We start from the raw sequence: 20,950 nt of genomic DNA on the forward strand, positions 1-20,950 counted from the left end.
GGCGCTTCCTCGCTCGCCGCCCGCTTTTAAGGGCGCCTGGGCAGGTCGGGGCCCGCCCCTGAAGGACACGTCCCCGCCCCACGTGACCGCCTCCCGGCCCCGCCATAGGGCTTCTGGCGGCCGCTTCATTAGCATATTCAAATCGCCGGGGGAGGGCGGGGCGGAGCGGGGGGGGGCGGCTGGAGCCGCTGTGGGAGAGGGCGGTGGGGGAGCGCGCGCCCGAGCGCCGCTGCCGTGCATGCGCAGTGGCGGTGGGGTGAAGGGGGGGGTGACAGAGGCGGCGATCGGGGGGCGCCGCTCCTCCGAAAATGGCGGGAGGGGGCGCCCCTCTGCCGGGCCCCGGGCGGACGGCGGGGTCTGCGGCCGTGGGCGGGAGCCGGGCTGGAGCCGGGGCCGGGGCGGGGGACGGTAGCCAGGGTGGCGGGGTCGGCCTGGGGGACCGCAGCCCAGCGGGGAGGGGACGGCGGCGGTTTGTCCCCGCGGGTGAATCACGGTGAGGGGGGAGAAGGGGCGGGCGTCGCCGCCGCCGCTCCCCTCGGCGCCGCGGGAAGGTCCCCGCGCGGAGCGGAGTCCCCACCTGCCCCGGGCTGGGGGCTGAGGGTCGGCGGGGTGACCCCATTCCAGCCCAGCCCCTCCAGGCCGTCGTTCGGCCGTGCTCCGTGGCGCTGCTTGCGCTCGTCGCCCTCCGAGGCGTGAAGGCCGTTTTATTTTTGAGGGGCTTGGCGGGGTCCTACACAGCGCTCAGAGCCCCGGACCGCCCCGCCGGCTGTGAGGGGACGCCGGGAGCCCGGGCTCGGACCCGCGGGGCTCAGCGCCGGGCTCGTGTGGGGTGAATTCGCAGAGCCCCGCTCTGGTCCTTCACTTGGTGTGGAAAAAGAAAAAAAAGAAAAAAGAAAAAAAAATTGGATGCCCTTAGCAGTGACCTTTTCCCTACGCGCAGGCAGAGATTAACACTGGTGTCCCTTTGATCCGTGCTCGGGCACTCCGAATTTACTTCCTATAAATCACATCGTTGTGGAGTGTTTCCAGCCAATTAATGCCTTACATCGAGCTCTCCGTCCTTTGGAGGTTTCTGTTTGTTTTTCCCCCAGTTGTGTCTGCGCTGTTCCTGCTCCCCCAGCCTTTGAGCGCTGACTCCAGAGCCATTTCTTAACATAATCTGTTCAGGAGATTGCTCTGCTTCCTTTCTGGCTGATGTTTTCCCCTGATCCGGCTGATGTGCTCCCACAGCCGTTGCTCTAGAAGGTACGAAGCCACTGTACTCCTTCTCTCAAGATAAAATTGGCAGTGTCCTGGTTTGAATCATTTCATTCTTCCAGGCAACATTTCTGTCTTGTTAGGCAAGAGCTGTTTTTGGCTTTTTTTTTTTTCTTTCTTTCTTTTTTTTTTTTTTAAGACTAATGAAAGATTAGCATTTAGTTTCTAGGAAGGCTGGAAAGACAGAGGTGGAATCACATTTCCATTACAGGTTTGTATGTGTCCTTTTGCCTGCGAATAGATATTTTGGCTTTCCTACTGGCACCTGTGACCTGTGCCATCCATCCCAAGGCACAGGGGATATTGTCTTTTATCCTGGATCGCTGCTAGGAGCCACTAAGGAATCTCCAGCCTGTGAGATCTGTGAAAGAACTCATGCTTAGAGTGGGGGGCTAATGAAGTTTGGCAACTATGTTTCTTCTATGGTAACAGCCTGTGTCATGAATATTTGTCAGCCTCTTAAGAATGGCCAAGCTTGTCTGTACTCGCTGATTCCCCAGCTACTTGTTTCTTTCCAGCCATTCATTTTAAAGCTCTAGTAGCAGTCTTGTGTCTTGTGACCAACAGCAAGGCTGTTCTGGTCTGGGTTCTACTGATAAACCCAAACCGCTGCTGTTAGGGGAAGTAAACCAGAAGATGCTGCCAAGGCACGTTGCTGGGTTGCTCTGGAATCAGTTGCATGCCAGGGCCCCATTATGCAGTTAAAACCTCTGGACTACTGGAAAGATGTTCACAATCTCTTTGTGTCCACAGCTGTATTTTGAGATGTCCTTCTTCCCTTCAGCTTTCCACAGACAGTTGTGTGCATTGCCTGGCTCTCTGTCAGGTGTGCAGCTCCTGAGGTCAGCAGGATTGCCTGCTGTGAGGCTGGTGATCGTCTCCCTGAGGTGGTGGAATTCAAGTTAAGTAAAGGCTGTAATGCTGCTTTAACAAATCATGCCTTGGGATTAGTAGCTTCACTTGGGAGTCAAGTTGAGTGAGTGTATGATGTTGGCCTCTTAATTGGCTTCCTTTTAAATCTCTTACACAGGCACGTTCTTCAGACATGCCATCTTCTCTCCTATTTGTGTATCAGCGATGTTTCATTGACTGTCCTAATAAAAGACCATCTATTTTATGTGTCAAGCATCCATTTTCTTGGAGAGCATTCTAAAAATGGAAAACTTCTGGGAGGTAGCCTTCTCCGAACTGCAAGGGGAAAAAAAAATTAAAAAAAAAAAAAAAAAAAAAAAAGGCATTTTAGAATACTTACCATACCAGGAAAACATGAAAGGCAGTCTGAGACATGGAGACTCTGTGCAAGGCCTGGAAGGTCATTTGGAATTTTTACTTTTGTTGCCAGTAAGTGAAAGAGTGTGCTTGGGGGTAGGGAGTGAAAGACATATTAACGGTTAGCAGTAGAGTCGGTCATAAAACAGCAAGAATTCTGAATTGACTTTGAAAGTGGAAGCAGTAGGTACACTGTGTTTTCCTTACCAGCGTGAGAAGAAAGTGGGACTGGAGCATCTGGGCTTACTCTACCCCAGTCTTCTCAGCCCCACTGATCATCACTGATAAAAGAATCCCACAGACAAAACTCACGCAGCTCCAATGGGATTTACACAAGCAGAAATACTTTATGAATTCTGTACATGCTTTCTTTTTGCTATTATCTTTGAAGCCATTTGGAACATTGAGTTCTTTCTGTGCATGTTATATTAGATCCATATTAGATCCCCTATAGGGCAGAATGAAGGGTAGTTTTGTGTTGTCTGTAGTAGGCATTACTTTTCTGCTGGGAGCTGGCCAATTTGATTAATATTGAGAAAGATTCTTTCAAAGATAATCAACCCAAGCCTAAGTGTGTATCAGCCTCTTGATGTGAGAGCCATAATGGCTAGTGCTGCCATCAGAGCCACATTTATAAATCTGTACAAGGGACTTGCTATGAAGGAACAAAACCTAGTGATATTAGTGCTTATGCTCATTACTGATACAGCTGATGCAGCTGAGCAGCAAGAGAGTGTGAAACTCTATCACTGAAAACAGATGCATCTTTCTTTGATTTCAGCCCTTCTACATGATGGGCAAAATCATACCCCATGTACAGGCTAAATGAGCTTGTTCTAACTTTTCTCCTAAATCTAGATGAATTAATTCAGCATGGTTCTGTCTGAAGGAATAATCTTGCTGTACTGATAATGCAAACAATTCCAGCTTTTTTCATTCGCAATTTTTGTTTATTATTTTTCATGCATCCATAGGGGATTTATGAGCATTCATCCATATCTAAGAATACTCATGTACTGATCTTCAGAGTGGGCATTGTCCATCTGAGGACAAACAAAGTGCAACTTTCACTTAAATTTGAGATGCTAACACTGTAAAGCAAAATATAAATACGAGTATGAATATATACCCGAAAATAAAATTATTTAAAAATAAAAAAGGCTTTGATATACTGTTGCTGTTTTGTTGTTTTTTGTTTTTTGTTTTTTTTTCTCTTTTCCTTGAAGATAAACAACTTCTCCCAGTGGATATTCATGGAATTTTTGTTTTATTATTAGAGTGTTAGGCTTATCTTGTCCCAAACCACAGGCTTGAAGTACAACTGGCAGTTAAACTTTAATATTTTATGTATTTATTTATTTTAAATTGCCTTTCTCCTCCTGTATACAGAGTCATTTCACAAAGATACGAAGATCTTGGTCTGCTCAGGTTTTAATGACACAGGTAGATTTTTCAGAGCTTTCATTAAAATCCCATTCTATAGCCTTGTAAATTGTCATCATCACACTTTTTTTTCACAGTTGAAAGTTTTAAATTTTCCATTGCTTAGTTTTATGCTAATGCTCATCACTAAAACATATATCCCTGTATAGCATTCTGAGTTTCAGTTTATTACTTTTCAGTGCTTGCATCATATTCCTTTTAGTCTTCCTTTAGTCAAGCTCTGTGCATTTGGTTTATTTGCTTTATTTATAAATAAAATGATGTTTTCACATGTCTTGAACTTGACTACATGCGAACTTATATTGTTAGATGTAGGGATTGTTTTTCTCTATTTTATATTCAGTTATTTTTTTTACCTTACTCTTTTTTTCCCCCTCTTCCTGAAATTGTTCCCAAAGAGAAACTGTAATTCAGGTAACTATAAAGCTCTGAGAAGGCTCAGATAAGATGTTATCCCTAACATTTTCTCAGAAAAGTGACATTAAGATAATTTGATCTCAGTTTTTTATCTATATTCTAGGACTTTGACCAAGAATGCCTATTTTTCTAAATTTTGCAGAGGCAGCTGTCTGTCTTTGAGACTGTCTAGCACCTCTTAGAAGCCTGTACTTTAGCTTTCCCAGCACAGTGAAACTACACCACTCTGCAGAATGATGACCCCTAGAAGAAGTTGCATTCTGGTTTCTCTTGGCCCATTTTCAAACACAGCTTCATTTTCAGTGCCTGTGGATTGGGAAGCCCAGAGGATAACTCTTGAAGCTTCCTAGGGATTTTTGTATTCCCCACCACTACTTCATTCATCCAAATCCCTTGCTGTTTCCTGGCTCAATAGCTGGGAGCACAGAGAACACAAGTGTGCCATCCAGGGGTAGAATAGTTAATGTGGAATTGCAAGGAAATTGAGGTTAGGATAGTTTGAAATAGTTTGTTTTCTAACTGTCCAGACTGAATGTGGGCACCAAGAAATGAAGTTCATGAATATTTGTGAAGTACTTAAGCTTTTCAAAAGTGTGTTATGATGGAATTGCATAGTAAGATTATTTTCTGAGGAAAAACTAATCTCTTTGAGGACCATCTGTGCTGTGACAGTGAAAGTCAGTCAATTAATGATGGAAAGGTTTTAAGGCACCTGAATAGAAGAAAAAGATAAAATCTAATTAGACTGTTTAGTTGATACCTGCTTTTCCCTTGGTATTACTGGCCTTAGATTGAAAGGTCTTCTGGGCTACGTGTTATCTTCATATGTTTTTAACAGTGTTTAATAGAGCAGAGCCTTTTCTATGTGGCATTTTAGGGAAATATTAAATTAAACATGGAGAAAACTGCTTAGAACAAACATTTCAAGATTACAGTTCTAATAAGGCAGTAGAATTCTAGTAGATTTACAGTCCTTACATATCCTTCCTGATGTGCTACATTGCTCCTTTCACTTCAGGTAGGATCCTGGTCAAGAACAAAAACCTGTCACAATTCCAAGCTTTTAAATTCAATCTCTTGGGTATTTCAGCTAGCAGTGTCAAGACCCAAAGAGAACAGAAAACACTCTCTGGCATGTGAAAGCTAAGGTATTTTTACCTTTTTTTTATTTCTTTTTCCCCACCCCCTTTTTCTTGAATCTATTCATCTTTGAGATGCTGGTAGCAGCAGTCCACTTGATTCCTGATGGTACCACAGTGCCTAGGGAAAAATACAGGTGCAGACTTCTCATCTTCCCTCCTCTCCCCAGGCCATGAAAAGAGGAAGAGGTTTTTGCATTCACTAAAACAACAGGTTGAGGATACTTTTGCTTATTATACCAGGGGAAAAAAAAAAATCCTGTCATCAGTAAGGCCAGAAATAATAGTTACACCTGTCAGATAGTTTGTGAGAGATTGCTTGCAGCAATCTCTGTTTTTTAGCTTTTAGTTAGAATCCTGGCTTTTAGTTTTTTCACTTTTCCAGTCCTGACTAAAAGCTCCTGTACGTATCATGATGGGTTAATCCAGCCCTTCACATAAATGCCTGTTATACACGCTGCTGCCATGTCCTCTCTCCTCAGAATGTCCAGCACAGGATTAGGATAATCTTTGCCCACAACATAATTTTTTAACAATTTTCAGATAGCAGTTTCCCTGAGAGATTGGTGCTCTGCCTATACCCATCGACCTGAGTGATCCTTGTCACCATTCCAGAGATTTCTTTTGTTAGTTGCCCTAAGCATTCTTTCTTGCCTACACTGCAAAGTTTCAGTAGCTCCAGAAATCATATCGCTTCTGAAGGGTTGCACCCTCCTGCACATTTCACAGCATAGCAACGTAACTCTATTGCCATGGATCCCAGACATGGGCGTGCAGAATTTATCCAACTAATCAAGTGGTGTAAGAACACCAATTCCAGCTACAGTCAGCTTGGAGCATGGAGTGGTTACAGCTAAAAATATTCTACAAGCGCTTTGTAGGGAGGCAAAACAATGAAGTCTACTTTATTTATTTTGAATGGCCAGTGTAATCAGCATGGTCATAGTAAACTAGAAGGCAGAATTACACATTCATCCCTAAACTGTATGCCACTGATGTGCCACATGAGCATGCAGTATTTGAGAGGCAGGAGTTCTTTCTTTACAGTATTGGCATGTGGTAAAAGTTTATTATCCAGCCTTTACTCAAAATGTGATTATTATGCATTGCCATCTTTTGCCCCAAAGCAAAATGCACTGTAAAAGAAAGGTGCACTTGGTTGCTCTCTACGAAACAGCTGGTGTGACTGGTGTCAAATGGAATAAATGCCTCTTGGCCTGCCTTTTGCCACATAGCATTTAATGAAAACTTATCAAATCTCAACAAGTAACTGGAACTCTCTACAAAGGCCATCTATAAAGCAAAGACATAGGTATTCTAGAATAAAACAAACCTGATAAAAAGTAAAGCATCTTTTCATCTGAGGAAGAAATGTGTTTGTCTGTATTCCCTGACTTAAAGCACCTTTGGCTAGATGTTTGCAACTGCATGTTAAGCATGTTATTCAAAAGATACAATTAAAATATAAGGAGATTGGGTTTGTCTCTGCTTTTAGATGCATGCTGAAGCCCTGATATAAAACTTACTTATTAAAAAGGTCCAAAATCTTGAACAGCAAAGTCAAATGGATTCCACAGCAGGCAAATCTGCTTGGCAGTAACTTGCAGAAAGTGACTTCTTGCAAAAATCCCAAATGGGAAGGAAAGACACTTAAAACATTGCTTTGAAAAGTATAAAAGGATAATTCTCACCAAGATGAAATCACAAAAAGCATTTCTCACAAGGAAAATTTTAGAAGAGAGTCGAGACCAGCTTGTAATGAACCTTGAATTGTAAGTGTGACTCTTCTTCATAATAACAGTCTTCATCCAACAGTGCTGCTTGGTCAGTAATGGGTTCTTTTGTTGTTGCAGATGGCTTTGAATTTCACGATGTCGCAATCAGAAAGCCTTGAGCGCTTCAGGATCAGTTCTAATATTTTCCTGTTGGTAAGCCATTTTTAAGTCAATATACAGTTTATGGCCATTTTCCAAACACTGATCCAAAATGAAAAGTCCAAGAAATCCCTTCCCATAATTCATGCTGATGCTAAGCATACACTTCTCCAGTTTTGGCAAAGTAGATTGTGTACGCTGGTTGTGTCGAGTGTAATGCTTTCCCTGAGATCCTCCTGCTCCTTCCGTCTCCTGAGGTATTTCTATTTGCTGTTATTTCTGTTTTGTGAGAGCCTTGACACTGTTGTACGTGTTCATGTTTGACTGGTTTACGTGAGCTGTGAACACTCAGCTACCACTGATCTACATAACTGTGGTCTTGAAGGAAGACGGAGGTTAATAATTCAAAGGAGACAAATCTAGGCTTTTAAGTGTGACATACATTGCATCCCTTTTCACAGTATCGTGGCTTTTTTTCCCAATTTATTTTATTTTCCTTGAACAATTCTTCATTCACCTCTTCTATTTCAGGTCCTCTCTATCTCATCTTTTAGTTACTCTATCTCTATCTCTCTATCTCATCAGTTACAATATCTTTTTCCTGATGTTTTATCTTAGACACTCAGTGTGGCTCTCCACAGCTGGCTGAAAGAAAAAAGCCCAAACTGCTCATTTGCCCTGACAAGTCTTCACTCCCTGTGTTTTTGATGATTGGCTGTGCTCTGTGCTTGACTTCAGCAGCAGCTAATAAGTAACTCCTGATCCAGTAAAACTTCCAAAGGTTGACAGATATCACTTGAGCTCCCATTTCAGAGGTAAGTGACAGCCCTTTAACCTGATTACAGTAAAGGGCAGCAGTACTGGGCTCGCTTGTGGTCCTCTACTGAACAGTTAAGTTACGGGGAAAGGGACAATATTCTTTTTTCAAGAGGAGCTAAGATCTGTTGTGCTTTAATTATGTATTATTTGGAATGCTCCAGCCTATTTCCATCATAGTGCTTTTTTTTTTTCTTTTTTTTTTTTCCCCATTGCTACATCTGCTCATCATTTCCTAAGTCCCCTTTTTTAAATATTGGAATCTATTACCCATGTAGCAATGTATTTTACAGTAGTTTTCACTAAGACATTTGCAGGCTTTACTTCTGTCCAGTTAGCTTTTTTAACAGCATTCCTCTAATTGCTATGGCCCAATCTGCCATAATGTCAGTTACTTTGTGGAGTATGTAACTGTAATTGTGACCACTGTGTAAAGCTGTTCCTTATCACACAGAGTGATCCAGCAGACCACTGTCACTAGCACTGAACTTTCCTGTAATTCTGATGTTATTGCAAATTCCTCCCCAGCTGGCAGTAAGATGTTTTGTATGGCTATTTCTATGCTTGAATTCTCTGCTTTCTGGATTGTGAAATAATCCTCTGCATAATTCAAGAACCATATCATGATCAGTGTTTATCATAATCTGTTACCCAACAGTCTGGACAATTAACGGCCTCTGTAAATACAACTCTGATTTCTTGCTGCTGGTGGTCCAAGAACTTTTAGTTCTTCTGCTACAAGTCAGCACTAGGGCAGCATGTTACCGCTTCCTAAAAAACAAAGCATAAAAAGTGTATAAATCTCCCCTTGAGAATTGTCTTGGCTAGAAGAAATGGCATTTCTCCCTCATTCTCTTTTGAATCTTTACGTATATGTATGTTTTCATACATAAATGTCCATACTTGCATTTTTTCTGGTTAAAAAAAAAAAGACACAAGTGAAATACAATGAAATGAATCAAAATATAATTTCAAAGAAAAAACACTGCTACAAAAACAAGCTAGTGGAGAGAATCTGGACTGTTTGTACAGGTTTTTACAAACCTTTAAGCTTTTAGTGCAAAATCACATTGATTTCCCTGGGGAAGGATCTGGATTTTGGCCTCTCACTGGGGACTGTATTCACTGTATTGCTGGTAGCTGCATACCACCAGACACTGATACATTTCTCTCTTTTCTATCTGTTAGTAGATGAAGTATTGATGATAAAATTTGGAGACTTTGGCATCATGAGAACGACACTCAGACTCCTGAGCAGCTGCCTGGGACTCCCTCCACACATGCAGAAAAGCTTAGTAGATGTCTTGCTGACACCTGCTCTTAATGGCGTAAGGGTCATTGTAGCCAAACTGTTGTTAGGTACCAAAACTCCAGAAAAAAATTCACCAGCTACATTTACAGTGATGCAGCAGAATTGTCAGGTCACAGCCTTAACCAATGATTGAGAACCAGGTGAGAAGGTGTGGCTAACCCAGGGAGCTCAGCTGCAAGCAATGCACCTGAGTGACAGAAAAGGGTGACTCTGAGTCTGCCTCTCCTCTCCCTCATTTAAGGGTTAGCAGCCAAAGGAATAGCATATCTCCAGTTAGAGATTGTGCTCTTCCTGAGCTATCACTAGTTGCTGGAGGGGTGAGCCAACTTTCTTTGTTACCTGCTACTACCTCCGTAGTGCTTGTATCCCATTAGAAGGCACTGCCATTGCCTTCTTTTGCTGTACAACATGTAAACTGAAAAGCCAATGCTCTGGCACTGCTGTGCAGAGCTCTAACAACTGAATTGTGAGCATGTTGCCTGGCAGTTTTGGCACTATGACTTTTAGGACTCTCTTAAAAGCTATCTGGATACGGCTTGGAGGAAAACATGGAATATGACTGTTCCCCATAGACAGTTTAGTACGATCAGGTTTTATTGGAGAAAAAAGAAAATCTAGTTCTGTGATGTTAGTGTGCTATGCTGTTTGGCCTCGAAACTGAAATGGCAAGGTCTGAAAAATAGAGAGGATCCATGCTGTCCACCTCTATTGGTTCACCTATCCTGGAGCAAAACTTGTTGCTGCATATATGGCCTCAGGCACTCTGGCTTTGAGGAAAGCTTTTTTTTTTAAATTTATGTTTTCAACATGTTTAAGGATATACATAAATATATGCATAGCCCTGTGGCTTTTCAAATTGGGAAACACCTTTCCAATGCTCACTCATTCCAGCTGAGGGTATTTACATGCTCGTGATTACTGTCTGCCCTTTATCCAAGGTCTTTTCATTCAAGCACTTCGTGAGCACTTACATGGCCATTTCTTACGGTGTTTCTTGCTACGGTTCAGTAAAAAATAGCTATCACCTTGTTCCCTCCTATTACTGGGAACTTATCTAACACAGCAGATGAGTTCTTTTGACCTCAGAGCATCACTTAGCCTCATATGGATCTTTTTGAGCACCTTTCTCATTGACGCTGATACCTGATTTAGAGCCTGTGTGTGAAAATTCCCTTGTGCTGATATTAAGCATACAATTCAGAGGCTATTCTGGTGCCATTTAGCCTGAATATCAGGCTTCTAATCTAAACTTGTGAGAATGCAAAACATTTTTTTCAGTCAGTCCCAGGACTTTTTTTCCCCATTTGGACTTTCCTCATTTGCTTTCAGAGGTACAAAATAGGCATTTGCCAGTTCTTCAGTCTTTACAGAGGTAATTGTCAGATGGTATTTTTACACAAGCAGGTCATCAAGTTACAGATGAGAACATAACTGAATAATTGGTTTTCCCTTTCAAACATGTGTGGCCTCTTGTCTCTAGGGCATTTGCTGTTTTAAAAACAAGAAGTATTTTTCCTCTTTTCATAGATTTTTCTTGTCTGTGTACTCACGCTTCTTCCAAATCATATCCTCAAAGCAGCTAAACCTGAGCTTGGTATGGATATAAGATCAAAATGAAAGTGTACTCTGTAGATTCTGACTATAGACTTATGAACTTACTCCAAGATATTCAAGGCAATCAGATATTTGGACTGAAATCTATCTAGAATAAAAATCACGCTGATCAGGAAGGGTCATGAGGCAATCAAGGAACTAAATGCTTCACAACAATGTCTACAATAGTGCCCATCTACATCTAGCATCACTGGAATGTATGTATATGCTTACAGACTGAAAAACTCCTTGCTTCAGTGAGGGCCAGAAATGCTGACTTACTTGCTAAAGTGAAGGTGACTCATAACATTTACACAGAATAAGACCTGAAAGAGTTCAATTGAACAATCTGGGATTCTTTTTTAACTCCTCAGACAACCCTATGGTACTGAGTCACAAGCTCCTGCAAACACTTCAACTTCCATGATTTTTCGGAATCCTTCTCTACTGAAAGGGAAAGTTCACCTACCCTGGTTCAGAAACCACAAGCTTTTAAATTAACTTTTTGTTACAGGTTTGAGTTGAAAAAAATTAATGGCTTCAGTGAGGGTCTACCTATTTTTTTTTTTCTAAAGACTCTCATGCTGGTTTTGTACACTTTGAAGGTTTCCGTGTACTTGCAGTAAGGAGTAATCTTCAAAAGGGTTCAACTTCAAGAAAACTGCACACCTTCATAAACTTCCCCTCATGACCAAGGTAGTACTCTTTTGATCTTTTTGACTTCTATATGCTCAGTTGGTCGAAAGCATTTTGCTGTCCTAGGAAAATCCAGGGCTACATGATTGGTAGTAAAGAAAAATAAGTAAAATAATTAAAAGACACAAGTTGTTGTAAAAAAATGTTCTTTGATATTCCGTAGAAATGTTCTTAACTTATATTTTAGAAAAAAAAGAAAAAGGAAATGCTTCAAAGTTTTTGTATTGTTTGTGCCTTACGTAAGAGAAATTTATTTACCTTTCAACCAAGTTACATAGGTGACTTTAATCCATTTTCCAAATAGAATATGAATTTATTGATGCTATTTCTTGATTCTTCAATATCACAGAGGAGGAAGATTTAGAAGAACAAATTCTAAAGTCCTGAGGCCTAGAAAAATATAATAATAATGAGCTTACAAGAATTAGTGATCAGAGAGTTCCACCAAAAAGACAGTGATTTAAATTACAGAGATTTTTGACACCAAGCTGGAAGCCCAAAATCTGAGTGATACTATAGCTGGATCAGTGAGGACAAAGGAAACAGCAATAAGACTGCATACAATGCCAGAACTGCTTATGGGGCAAAATGCATGAGCCAGGAGTTCTCATTTGCAGCCCACACACTGACACAGCATCACTTTTTTGTTCTCACACGTTCACAGTCAGTTACAAAGCTAACAGCAATTACATGGCAGCTAAAAATTAGTGTACTTCTTCTCAGCAAGGTGCTATGCACAGTGCCTCGCGTATATTTTAAAGCTAATATTTCTTTTTTTCAGAACTTCTGCATACAGCAGAATTGATTTCTGATAGGTCCCCATTCTCTGAATGCCCACATAAAACTAATAACTGTCATAATAAACAAGTAGGATTTGTTATCAGAAATGTGATAGGCAGTATTGTTCACCGAATGAATGATAAATACCTGGAACAAAATAAGAGTGTAGTTTTACAACAGTTTGTATTTTTGAGGAAGATGGACAAATGTATTTCCCACTGAATCCTTTGGTGCCTTGTGAAGTTTGCCTTTCTACATGAAGAATGGATCTGTATCTATTTCCCACATGCTTCTAAGAATGATGTAACATCTGAAATCAATTTTTTAGTAACTATCTCATGAAGGCTATCACTGCTGACAAAACAAGGCAACTGCAAAGGAAGAATTTTAAGGACAAATTTTTTGCAGTTGCATAGAGCTACAGGCTTTGAAGAAACAGTAAAATCCCATGTAGTATAAAGTAATAAAACATTTAGCTTACCAACAGAGTAGAAAATCATGGGTAAGAGTAAGCCACTGCTGCATTCGATGGCTATTGAGAGGTGCCTCTACTTGTTGCCAAGTGTTTTTACCTTTTGTGTGTACAAGCCCTTTGGTTCTGCATGGCTGATCGAGGAAGAGGCTTCAGAAGCTGAAATCTGGCTCACTGTCAATGGAGCACTTTTGAATCTAAGCACTGAATCAGGAAGAGTGCAGCTTCTCTCCCACATTAGTCCCTCTTGCAGAGTGAGAGCAACCGCAATCAGTTTACTTCATGGCTCAAAGGGGCATGTGTTCTGGCCTAAAATTTAATCAACATAAAATCATTTTTTTTCTTTATGAAAAGCTTGTTCCAGGTATTATAAATATTACTCATGTATAATGGCTCGGCACTCTAGTAAAGAACTGGTTTTGTTAGTATCCACAAAATTCAAGCTGCTTATTAAAGTCATCCCACTCCTACTTGGCAGCCCCAAGGCTTTCCAGTTCTAGCTGAAAGATTTGCAAGGTGTCACTGTGTTGTCAGATCATGTCACGATCACCATTTTGCAAAGCAGTTACCATTACGCCAAAAGGGTAGACACTGCTTTTGGAGCTGTGCTCTTTCTTCTGGTTTGAGCAGAAGTAACAATCTTGAAGAAACAAGTATCTAAAACCAGGGCTAATGGTAGAGCTGGGAAAGGGCCAGGTCCCCATGGGTCACCCGCTCACGATGGTCACAACTGTCACACAAGAAGCAATTACCTACTTTTTAAAACAAGTACAGTTTGTAAAACTCAGAAAAATCTCACCCTGCTATACCAAAACTAAAAAAGAAAAACAAAACTCAGCAAACGAAACAGAAGATGGAGCCAGAGAGCAACTTTTAAAGCAGAGTGCCAGAGAAGCTCTGGAATTGGTTTCAGCTCACCAGCTTCAAACCAGACTGCAGAGGAGAAACTGCAGAAAATAGCCAAGGCTCTGGTGTGACATGAGAGCATGGAAGGCAGCTCCATGGTATGTGAGCACACCATTTCAAAACAGTACAGTGCCCTTTCCCAGAGCTCCTCTGTCCTCTTCCAGCACAGGAATATGGAGGCCAGTCTTGCAAGCAGGCAGGTAGGCTGCAAAAGGTAGCAAAAGAGCGAAAGTCAACCTGCACCACCACCACCAACAAAAAAATCACAAAGATGCAGTATTAACTTGATAGCAATTAAGTGTTTTTTCACCTTGTTTTTCAGCCTATGTTACTGGCAGATAGATTCTTACAGGAAAGTCCAAATACTCCAAGCATACCGTGGCAGTACCTGCAAAAAATTACATACCTGACAAGCATCATTTTCAATTCTGTGCTTTTCAAGAATGTTGAAAAAGAAGTATATAAGCTTGCTTTTCATGGTTTCTTATTTAGTTGCAAGATATAATCTTAGAAATACTTTTAATCCATGCATTTTAGCTACAAAGCTATGATAGAAAATGGAAGGAAAAAAAAAACCTGCTAAGAAGTATTTGTGAGATTTCTTTTCTTGAGTATAGCTATTCTAACTTGAAGTCTTTTTGTTCCTTAGTTTGTGTAGCAGTAAGAAGACTGTTTCTAAAATGCAAATCATTTTTGGATGGATTATGTGTGACAACTGTAGATCTGGAAAAACACTCAGATCTTGGTGATTTCATCAATATATTTTCCATCATTATGACCATAGCCTATCAGGTGCAACACAGGAGTATGCTACAGGCTCCTGGCTTACTCTGAGATCTTCTTATTTTTTCACTGCTTTCCTTCCTTCCCTCCACAGCTTTCAAGCATCACTTTTTGTTCTCTGAGCCATTCAAACTTTGCATGGAAGAATATCTCAAGCATATTTCCCTACCTGATCAAGGAGATTAGAGCACTGACCTCAGATTTGGACACCACATAAAGTGATATACTAGACCTCAGGACACCATTAATTTTCTGTTATTCAAGTGCCTTCCTAGTCTTGCTGAGGAAGTCACCATTAAAGCTAATCCTTAAAATAAGTCCTGAAAATTTTTATCTTGACTGTCTGTAAGCCCACCGGAGCATCTCTTGCATTGTGGATTTGGCTTCTTTTTTGTTGTTTTTTCAATGGGTCAATTATTGCCAAAAAACAAATTTTTATATAAAGCATAGATTTTGTTTGTAATAATATGATGAAAGCCAAGTGCATTTGGCTTTCATCATATTACTGGCTTTCATCCAAATGCATGTACTTAGTAGCTGCCCCTGAAACCGGCATTCAGCAGGTGCACCCCAACAACTGTGTCACAGCCACACCTTTTTGGGAAAAGGAGATTCAAACAAAATGTGCATCTCTGCTTTCAGTGTTTTCCTCCAGAAAAATATCTTAAATCTTGAAGGAGAAGTGTTGTCTGAAAATGTTTAAAGATACAGGAGAGGCAAGGTAAATAGGACAATGTAACACCTTAATAGGCAAATGACTAAAAAAAAAAAAAATCAACAGCTAATTTGAAAGATGCATAGGAGTTACTTTTGGTCCTGTGAACCATGTCTCTGCTTATTATGACAGTCCTTTCCCCTTTACTCACTTCCTTAGGAGTCTGTTGGACAAAAAGGATTGTATGACTCCCTGCAGCCTTCAGTATGCTGCCTTCCGCATACAGTCAGCCCCTGTTTATCTGTTAACAGTGCATACTGCCAAGTCTTGAATACAAACAAACTGCAAAGGGAGCAGCCCTTGCCAGATTTCTTCAGACTTCAATTTTAAAAGACATTTTTAAGATATATATCTATTCTGAAAATTGTCCATTTTATCAACATCTTCAAAAAATACCTCTCACATCTCATCAAGTAGCAAGGCAAACATTTCTGGCTGTAGGTCCAGCCTAGAACTTGAGGTCATCCATAGTAGTAGGAGGGCTGGTCTGCATCTCTGCTTCTCTGGTAGTAGTTCCCCTCCTATGAACTGTGAGAAAGGGATGTTATCTGATGTGATCATACATCCTCTGGGAAATAGCTTGAGAGTGCAGATTCATTTCCTGCAAGCCATTATCTGTTGCCTACCAGACCTTTCCCCCCACAGTACACTTGTGAACTCCACGTAGTGTAGTCAAGCAGAGCTTCAGTGCCTCTCCTCCTGCAGGTACTGCTTCCTTGTTTAGCATAACACATTCAGTTTACTAAACATTAACTGGAGCCTAGTTTTCAGTTCTATAAATCTTGACACAACAAATACATCCCTATCCACTGAATTCATAAGCCTCCTCAGTTTTTCTACTGAGAATCAGGAGCACTGTTTTGTTGGCTTGGATTATTATGATTTTTTTTTCATTAGAGAACTGCCACTATTCACCTTACTGTGGGTAAATTGAATATTATACTTGAAATCATAGAGTGGCTCAAGCTGGAAGGGACCTAAAGATCATCCAGTTCCAGCCTCCTGCCATGGGCAGTGCCAGCCAGCAGCTCAGGCTGCCCAGGGCCCCATCCAACATGGCCTTGAGTGATGGGGTACCCATGACTTCTCTGGGCAGCCAGGGCCTCTTTTAGTTTAAAGCCCTTCCTTATTCTTCTATCATTATCATAGCGTGTAAAAATTTGCTCCCCCTCCTCACGTGCTCACTGGATTGCTGGAAGGAAATAATGCTTTCCAGCCTGTAGATCGCTTCTGATGCAAGACTACAGCTCAGACACCTCACACTGTCTTCCAGAGTCCTCCAGATTGATCACAGAATCACAGAATTGCCAGGGTTGGAAGGGACCTCAAGGATCATGAATCTCCAACCCCCCTGCCACACACAGGGCCACCAACCATTCCACCTAATGCTAGACCAGGCTGCCCAGGGCCCCATCCAACCTGGCCTTGAACACCTCCAGGGACGGGGCATCCACAACCTCCCTGGGCAGCCTGTTCCAGTACCTCACCACTCTCTCCGTAAAGAATTTCCCCCTGACGTCCATTGATGACCAAAGTTTCCCCGTGGTATACACCCTAAGTGCTTTTTTAAGCACAGAGCTTTGGATCCTCTTGGACCTCATCAAATCCAACGGGAAACACGAGTGAGCAGCAGCTTGCTGAAATCAGCTGCTGTAGTCCTGTCGCGTTTCCCTTAGGGACGAACTCTGAAGGTGAATTTCTGCTTCCATCATACAAGAAGCCCCGCTTTACTGCAGACCTCATCACTGCGAATTCTCTCGTGCAGCCGAGCCTTGTACCCACGGCCACCTCTGTCTGCATTTCGGCGCGCCCGTCTCCCACCCCGCGCAGGCGGACCCGCCCCCTGGGGGCGCTGCGAGATGGCGACGCCTCCGGCCGCCATCGCCCCCCGCCCCGCCTCCCGCTGCCGGCCCGGCACGCCCCTCGGGGGCCCGGCTCGGGGGCGGTGCCGCCGCCGCGTTGGTTCCTGCTTCCCGGGCAGCCCGGGGGATGCGCGGTGCTGCCGGGCACCCGCACGTCTGTCCTCCCGCAGCGGCGGTGCCCATGGCGGCGGAGCCGCAGCCCAAAGCTCTGACCCGCAAGCCCCTCCTGCTCAATAAAGTCGAGGGCTCGCAGGAGGTGGTGAACATGGCAGCGATCGTGCCCAAGGAGGACGGGGTCATCAGCGTCTCCGAGGACAGGTAGCGGGCGGGCGGGCTGCGGCGGGGGCTCCTGGCCGCAGCGAGGCGGCTGCGGGCACGGCGCGGGGATCGCTGCTTGACCTTGCTTGGGACTGGGCTGAAACAGCGCTTCCAGTTCCCCTTTCCCTGCTCCGTGTTTCTCGGTAGTTGCTTAAAATACCGCATCTCGTTGATAAGATCTTGAGTTCAGTTCCAAGGAGCGCTGCTCGGGGCCCCCGAGCCGTGCGCTGCGGGGTGAGCGTGTCCCAGGCTGCTCGGCAGCGCTTCGTCCTCTCCTGAGCCGGGGCTGAATTCAGCCCTCAGCGGTGTCAGCGCTGAACTCACGAGGTGCCGGCCTTCAAAGCACGAGCTCATTTTTTCTTACAGAGCCCACGAATAAGTATTTTAACCGGAGTTTCTTTACAGCTCGGGTACTCGTAACTCTGTCCCCAGCTGTCTGCTTGAAAGGCCGATGCTGGCCGATGTGTTGTGATTCCCAAGGGTCAGCTTGGACTGTTTGTCTCTGCCTGTTGTCCTGCAGAGTGACTGCTGTTATTTCTCTTCTAGCTTTCCCAAAATCTGTCACTATCTCTTATCTTGTCACTGTCCTCTCTGTGCATTGATTTCCAGCCAGTTGTCAGATACGTGAACCATGCCAATGTGAGATGGCTTAAGTTCATCCAAGCTGTGGTTTCCAAGTGAGCTGCCATGCCTCATAGCAAGGGGAGAAGAGCTGCTTCAAACAAGTGCTCTGCAAAGGGGACTCGATGCAGAGTTTTATAGCGCTACATGGCCGCAATTCTGTTTTCTTTATATGTTTTACCTACTTGTTGTGAAGCTGAACGGTGCTTACTCAGCCAAATCGTTTTATTTGTAAGAAAGCGTTCCTAAAATGAATTTACTCTTGTTTGGGACTCTCACTCAATCTTTCCCCCTGTCTTAGTATCTAGTTTCTGTTATTTTAGCAGCTATGGTTTGTGGAAAACAGCTTGGTGTTCCAAGTCTGTGTTTCTTTGCACAGGAAGGGTTTAGTGAGAGGTCTGTACTTCATGAATACCAAAGATACCAGGTTCAAGAAAGCAGCGGTGAAGCAGAACCTGGGGCTTTCTCTCTCCAAACTGGCTGGTTCAGTGGGAGAACCCCCCTCTCCCTCCCACCTCCAACCCCTAACAAAGGCCAGCTGAAACCTGCAAAGAACTCTGCTGCTGAATGTGCTGCCAGATGCTTGGCTGAAGCTTTGCTGATCCAGGGTAACTCCATCAAAGCAAGAGGTACCGTGTTGACTCTGGAGGCTCACAGGGTGTTTAGTTTAAAGGCTCTACCAAGGTAAAGTGCTTGCTTGTGGGCCTGGGTTGTGGTATCTTTGAGGTGCTACAAGCTGTGATCATACCTTTTCTTTCTTTAGGCATGCAGATGTTCATTGATGGCTCTTTCTTTCATTTCCCATTTATGTTAGCATTTTTATTGTAATTAGAAGATTCAGAGATTAAACCTTGGAAGGAAGAGCAGTTTGGGAATCCAACCTGGAGGCTTCAGGGTACCTAGGGCTGGAGCACAGTTTACCAGGCTCTTAACATCAGTGCTTTTGCAGATCCTTCCTGTTTGGACCTGTCTGCTGGTGTTAATGTTAAGGCTGTTGTTTCATGGCCTTGGAATGTGGAGGGCTTTGAGAGATTCCTGGAAACTGCAAGGGCCGGTTGTGGAGATGTTATCTATCTCTGAGGGAAATAAGTGAGTTTTGGCTGAGCTCACCAGCTTGTGATATGCATTGGTTGTATGAGGGGGATGCTCTGAAACTTTTGCCGAGGACTAGCTGGAGGGATGGACTGTTACTGGTGCTGGTTTGGGCTGGGCAGCACAGTGGAGACACTTCTCCTCTGTTTAGTAGCTAGCAGCTGGACACATCGATGCTGAAGTTAGGCTTCAACATACACAACAGCTAGACACTGCTTTAAGGAGTTCCTTAGTGTATCGTACAGTTCTATAACTGTAAACCCTTCAAAGCAGGAACTTGGTCTCCAGTTTGTATTTTGTGTGGTATCAGTGGTTTTATCTGTTTTTTAAAGACTGTGGAAGTGGTTTCAGCTATAGCTTGCAGACATAGCTGTTCATGATATAGCCCTGAATTGCTTGTGTCTGTAGCACGTTTTCAGGAATAAAATGAAAACTAAGTAATAATGCAGAGTATGGGGGTTCTTCAAAAAGAAAGGCATGGATGGGAAAACAGGTAATCTCAAGGGGGGTTGATTAAGACTATCTGAACTTGACATAATCTGCGAAGTTAATTTCTTTTCAGTGTGCATCATCTGTGTATGTATTTTTTCTTCTGACTCCTAGTTGGAGTCACATGAGTTACACAGCGTGCAATGTCTTCTGATCTTAATTGCTACTGCTCATTCCTTACTAGGGCAAAGTAGGTTGGGCCTGTATCTCTTTGCTAGACAATTACATTGGAATAATACGCAATTTTATTTTGCAAGAGAATGCACCTGTCTAGGAAGGTGAAAGTTAAATGAGCAGCAGCATTCATTGTCCAAGAATATATATATCTGATGCAGGTGAGCTATAAGGAGGAGATGAGCTTTCATCTGTGCTCTTTTCCTTGTCAGCAAATGGGTGGAATTAACAGACACATATATCCAAACAGACACATACATCTTGAGGGATCGGTAGTACTGAGTGCCCTCAGTTCTCCACGTGGAGCTAAATGGGATTCTCCTAATGTGCACAGCTGGCCCGAGGCTGTCACCAGCTTCCTCAGTTAAAAGCATGCACTGCCATTTCAAAACTGGTGTGAGTCCTTGTCTTTTGTTGACTTCATAGGGAGCTGTGGGTGTTGGGCACTTCTGCAAAGTAGGTCACTGGCATGTCAAGCTGGGACACATCTCCTTCGTGCTCTGGAGATTTAGTATCACTAATCTCACCTGAGCATGGGGATGGGGCGGGAGGAGCATCCCGACTCACCCAGTTCTCACTGCCAACAAGGGCTTGGCACTGCCGTGCTTCTGTGACTCCTTGAGCCTGTCAGGGATGTGACTGTTAATTCAGCTGGGTGTTGGTGTGCTGATGCCGTGGCAGGAGGGGCTGGAGGCCACCAGCTTTCTTTTTGTAGTACTACCAGCTATACTGTAGGGGAGAAAAGCTTAGAAGTGTGCTGAAGCCGACAGCTTTCCTGATAAATATGAACTCTGGTCTGTGCCCTCTTAGGTGTGCCAACTTCCATGCTACAGACCTTGAACACATCAGTGTTGCAGGCAAGAGTTGTTTTCCTTAAAGTATTCATGGGAAGTAAAAGTTTCCATAGTTCACAATAGAAAAT

At 43.1% G+C, this 20,950-nt stretch overlaps 1 protein-coding gene and 1 long non-coding RNA gene across 2 annotated transcripts in view; one reads left to right on the forward strand and one right to left on the reverse strand.

Moving 5' to 3' along the window:
* Positions 1-13,102: 13,102 nt before the first annotated feature.
* LOC149920239 (uncharacterized) lies at positions 13,103-17,283 on the reverse strand. Its single transcript, XR_016470672.1, has 4 exons — positions 17,211-17,283; positions 15,869-16,000; positions 14,285-14,362; positions 13,103-13,377 (listed from the first exon to the last, which is right to left on the reverse strand). It is a non-coding gene; the product is annotated as an uncharacterized LOC149920239 (long non-coding RNA).
* Positions 17,284-17,397: 114 nt separating this feature from the next.
* WDFY2 (WD repeat and FYVE domain containing 2) overlaps positions 17,398-20,950 on the forward strand; it is a 66,128-nt gene continuing 62,575 nt past the window's right edge. The window contains exon 1 of the mRNA XM_031615912.2: positions 17,398-17,652. Within this exon, the coding sequence (XP_031471772.2) occupies positions 17,462-17,652 (191 nt within the window). The 5' untranslated portion in view covers positions 17,398-17,461. The remainder of the gene's footprint in view (positions 17,653-20,950) is intronic.

This window comes from Phasianus colchicus, chromosome 1 (genome assembly GCF_987193195.1).
Source record: "Phasianus colchicus chromosome 1, bPhaCol1.hap1.1, whole genome shotgun sequence".
In the NCBI taxonomy this organism is placed as follows: Eukaryota; Metazoa; Chordata; class Aves; order Galliformes; family Phasianidae; genus Phasianus; species Phasianus colchicus.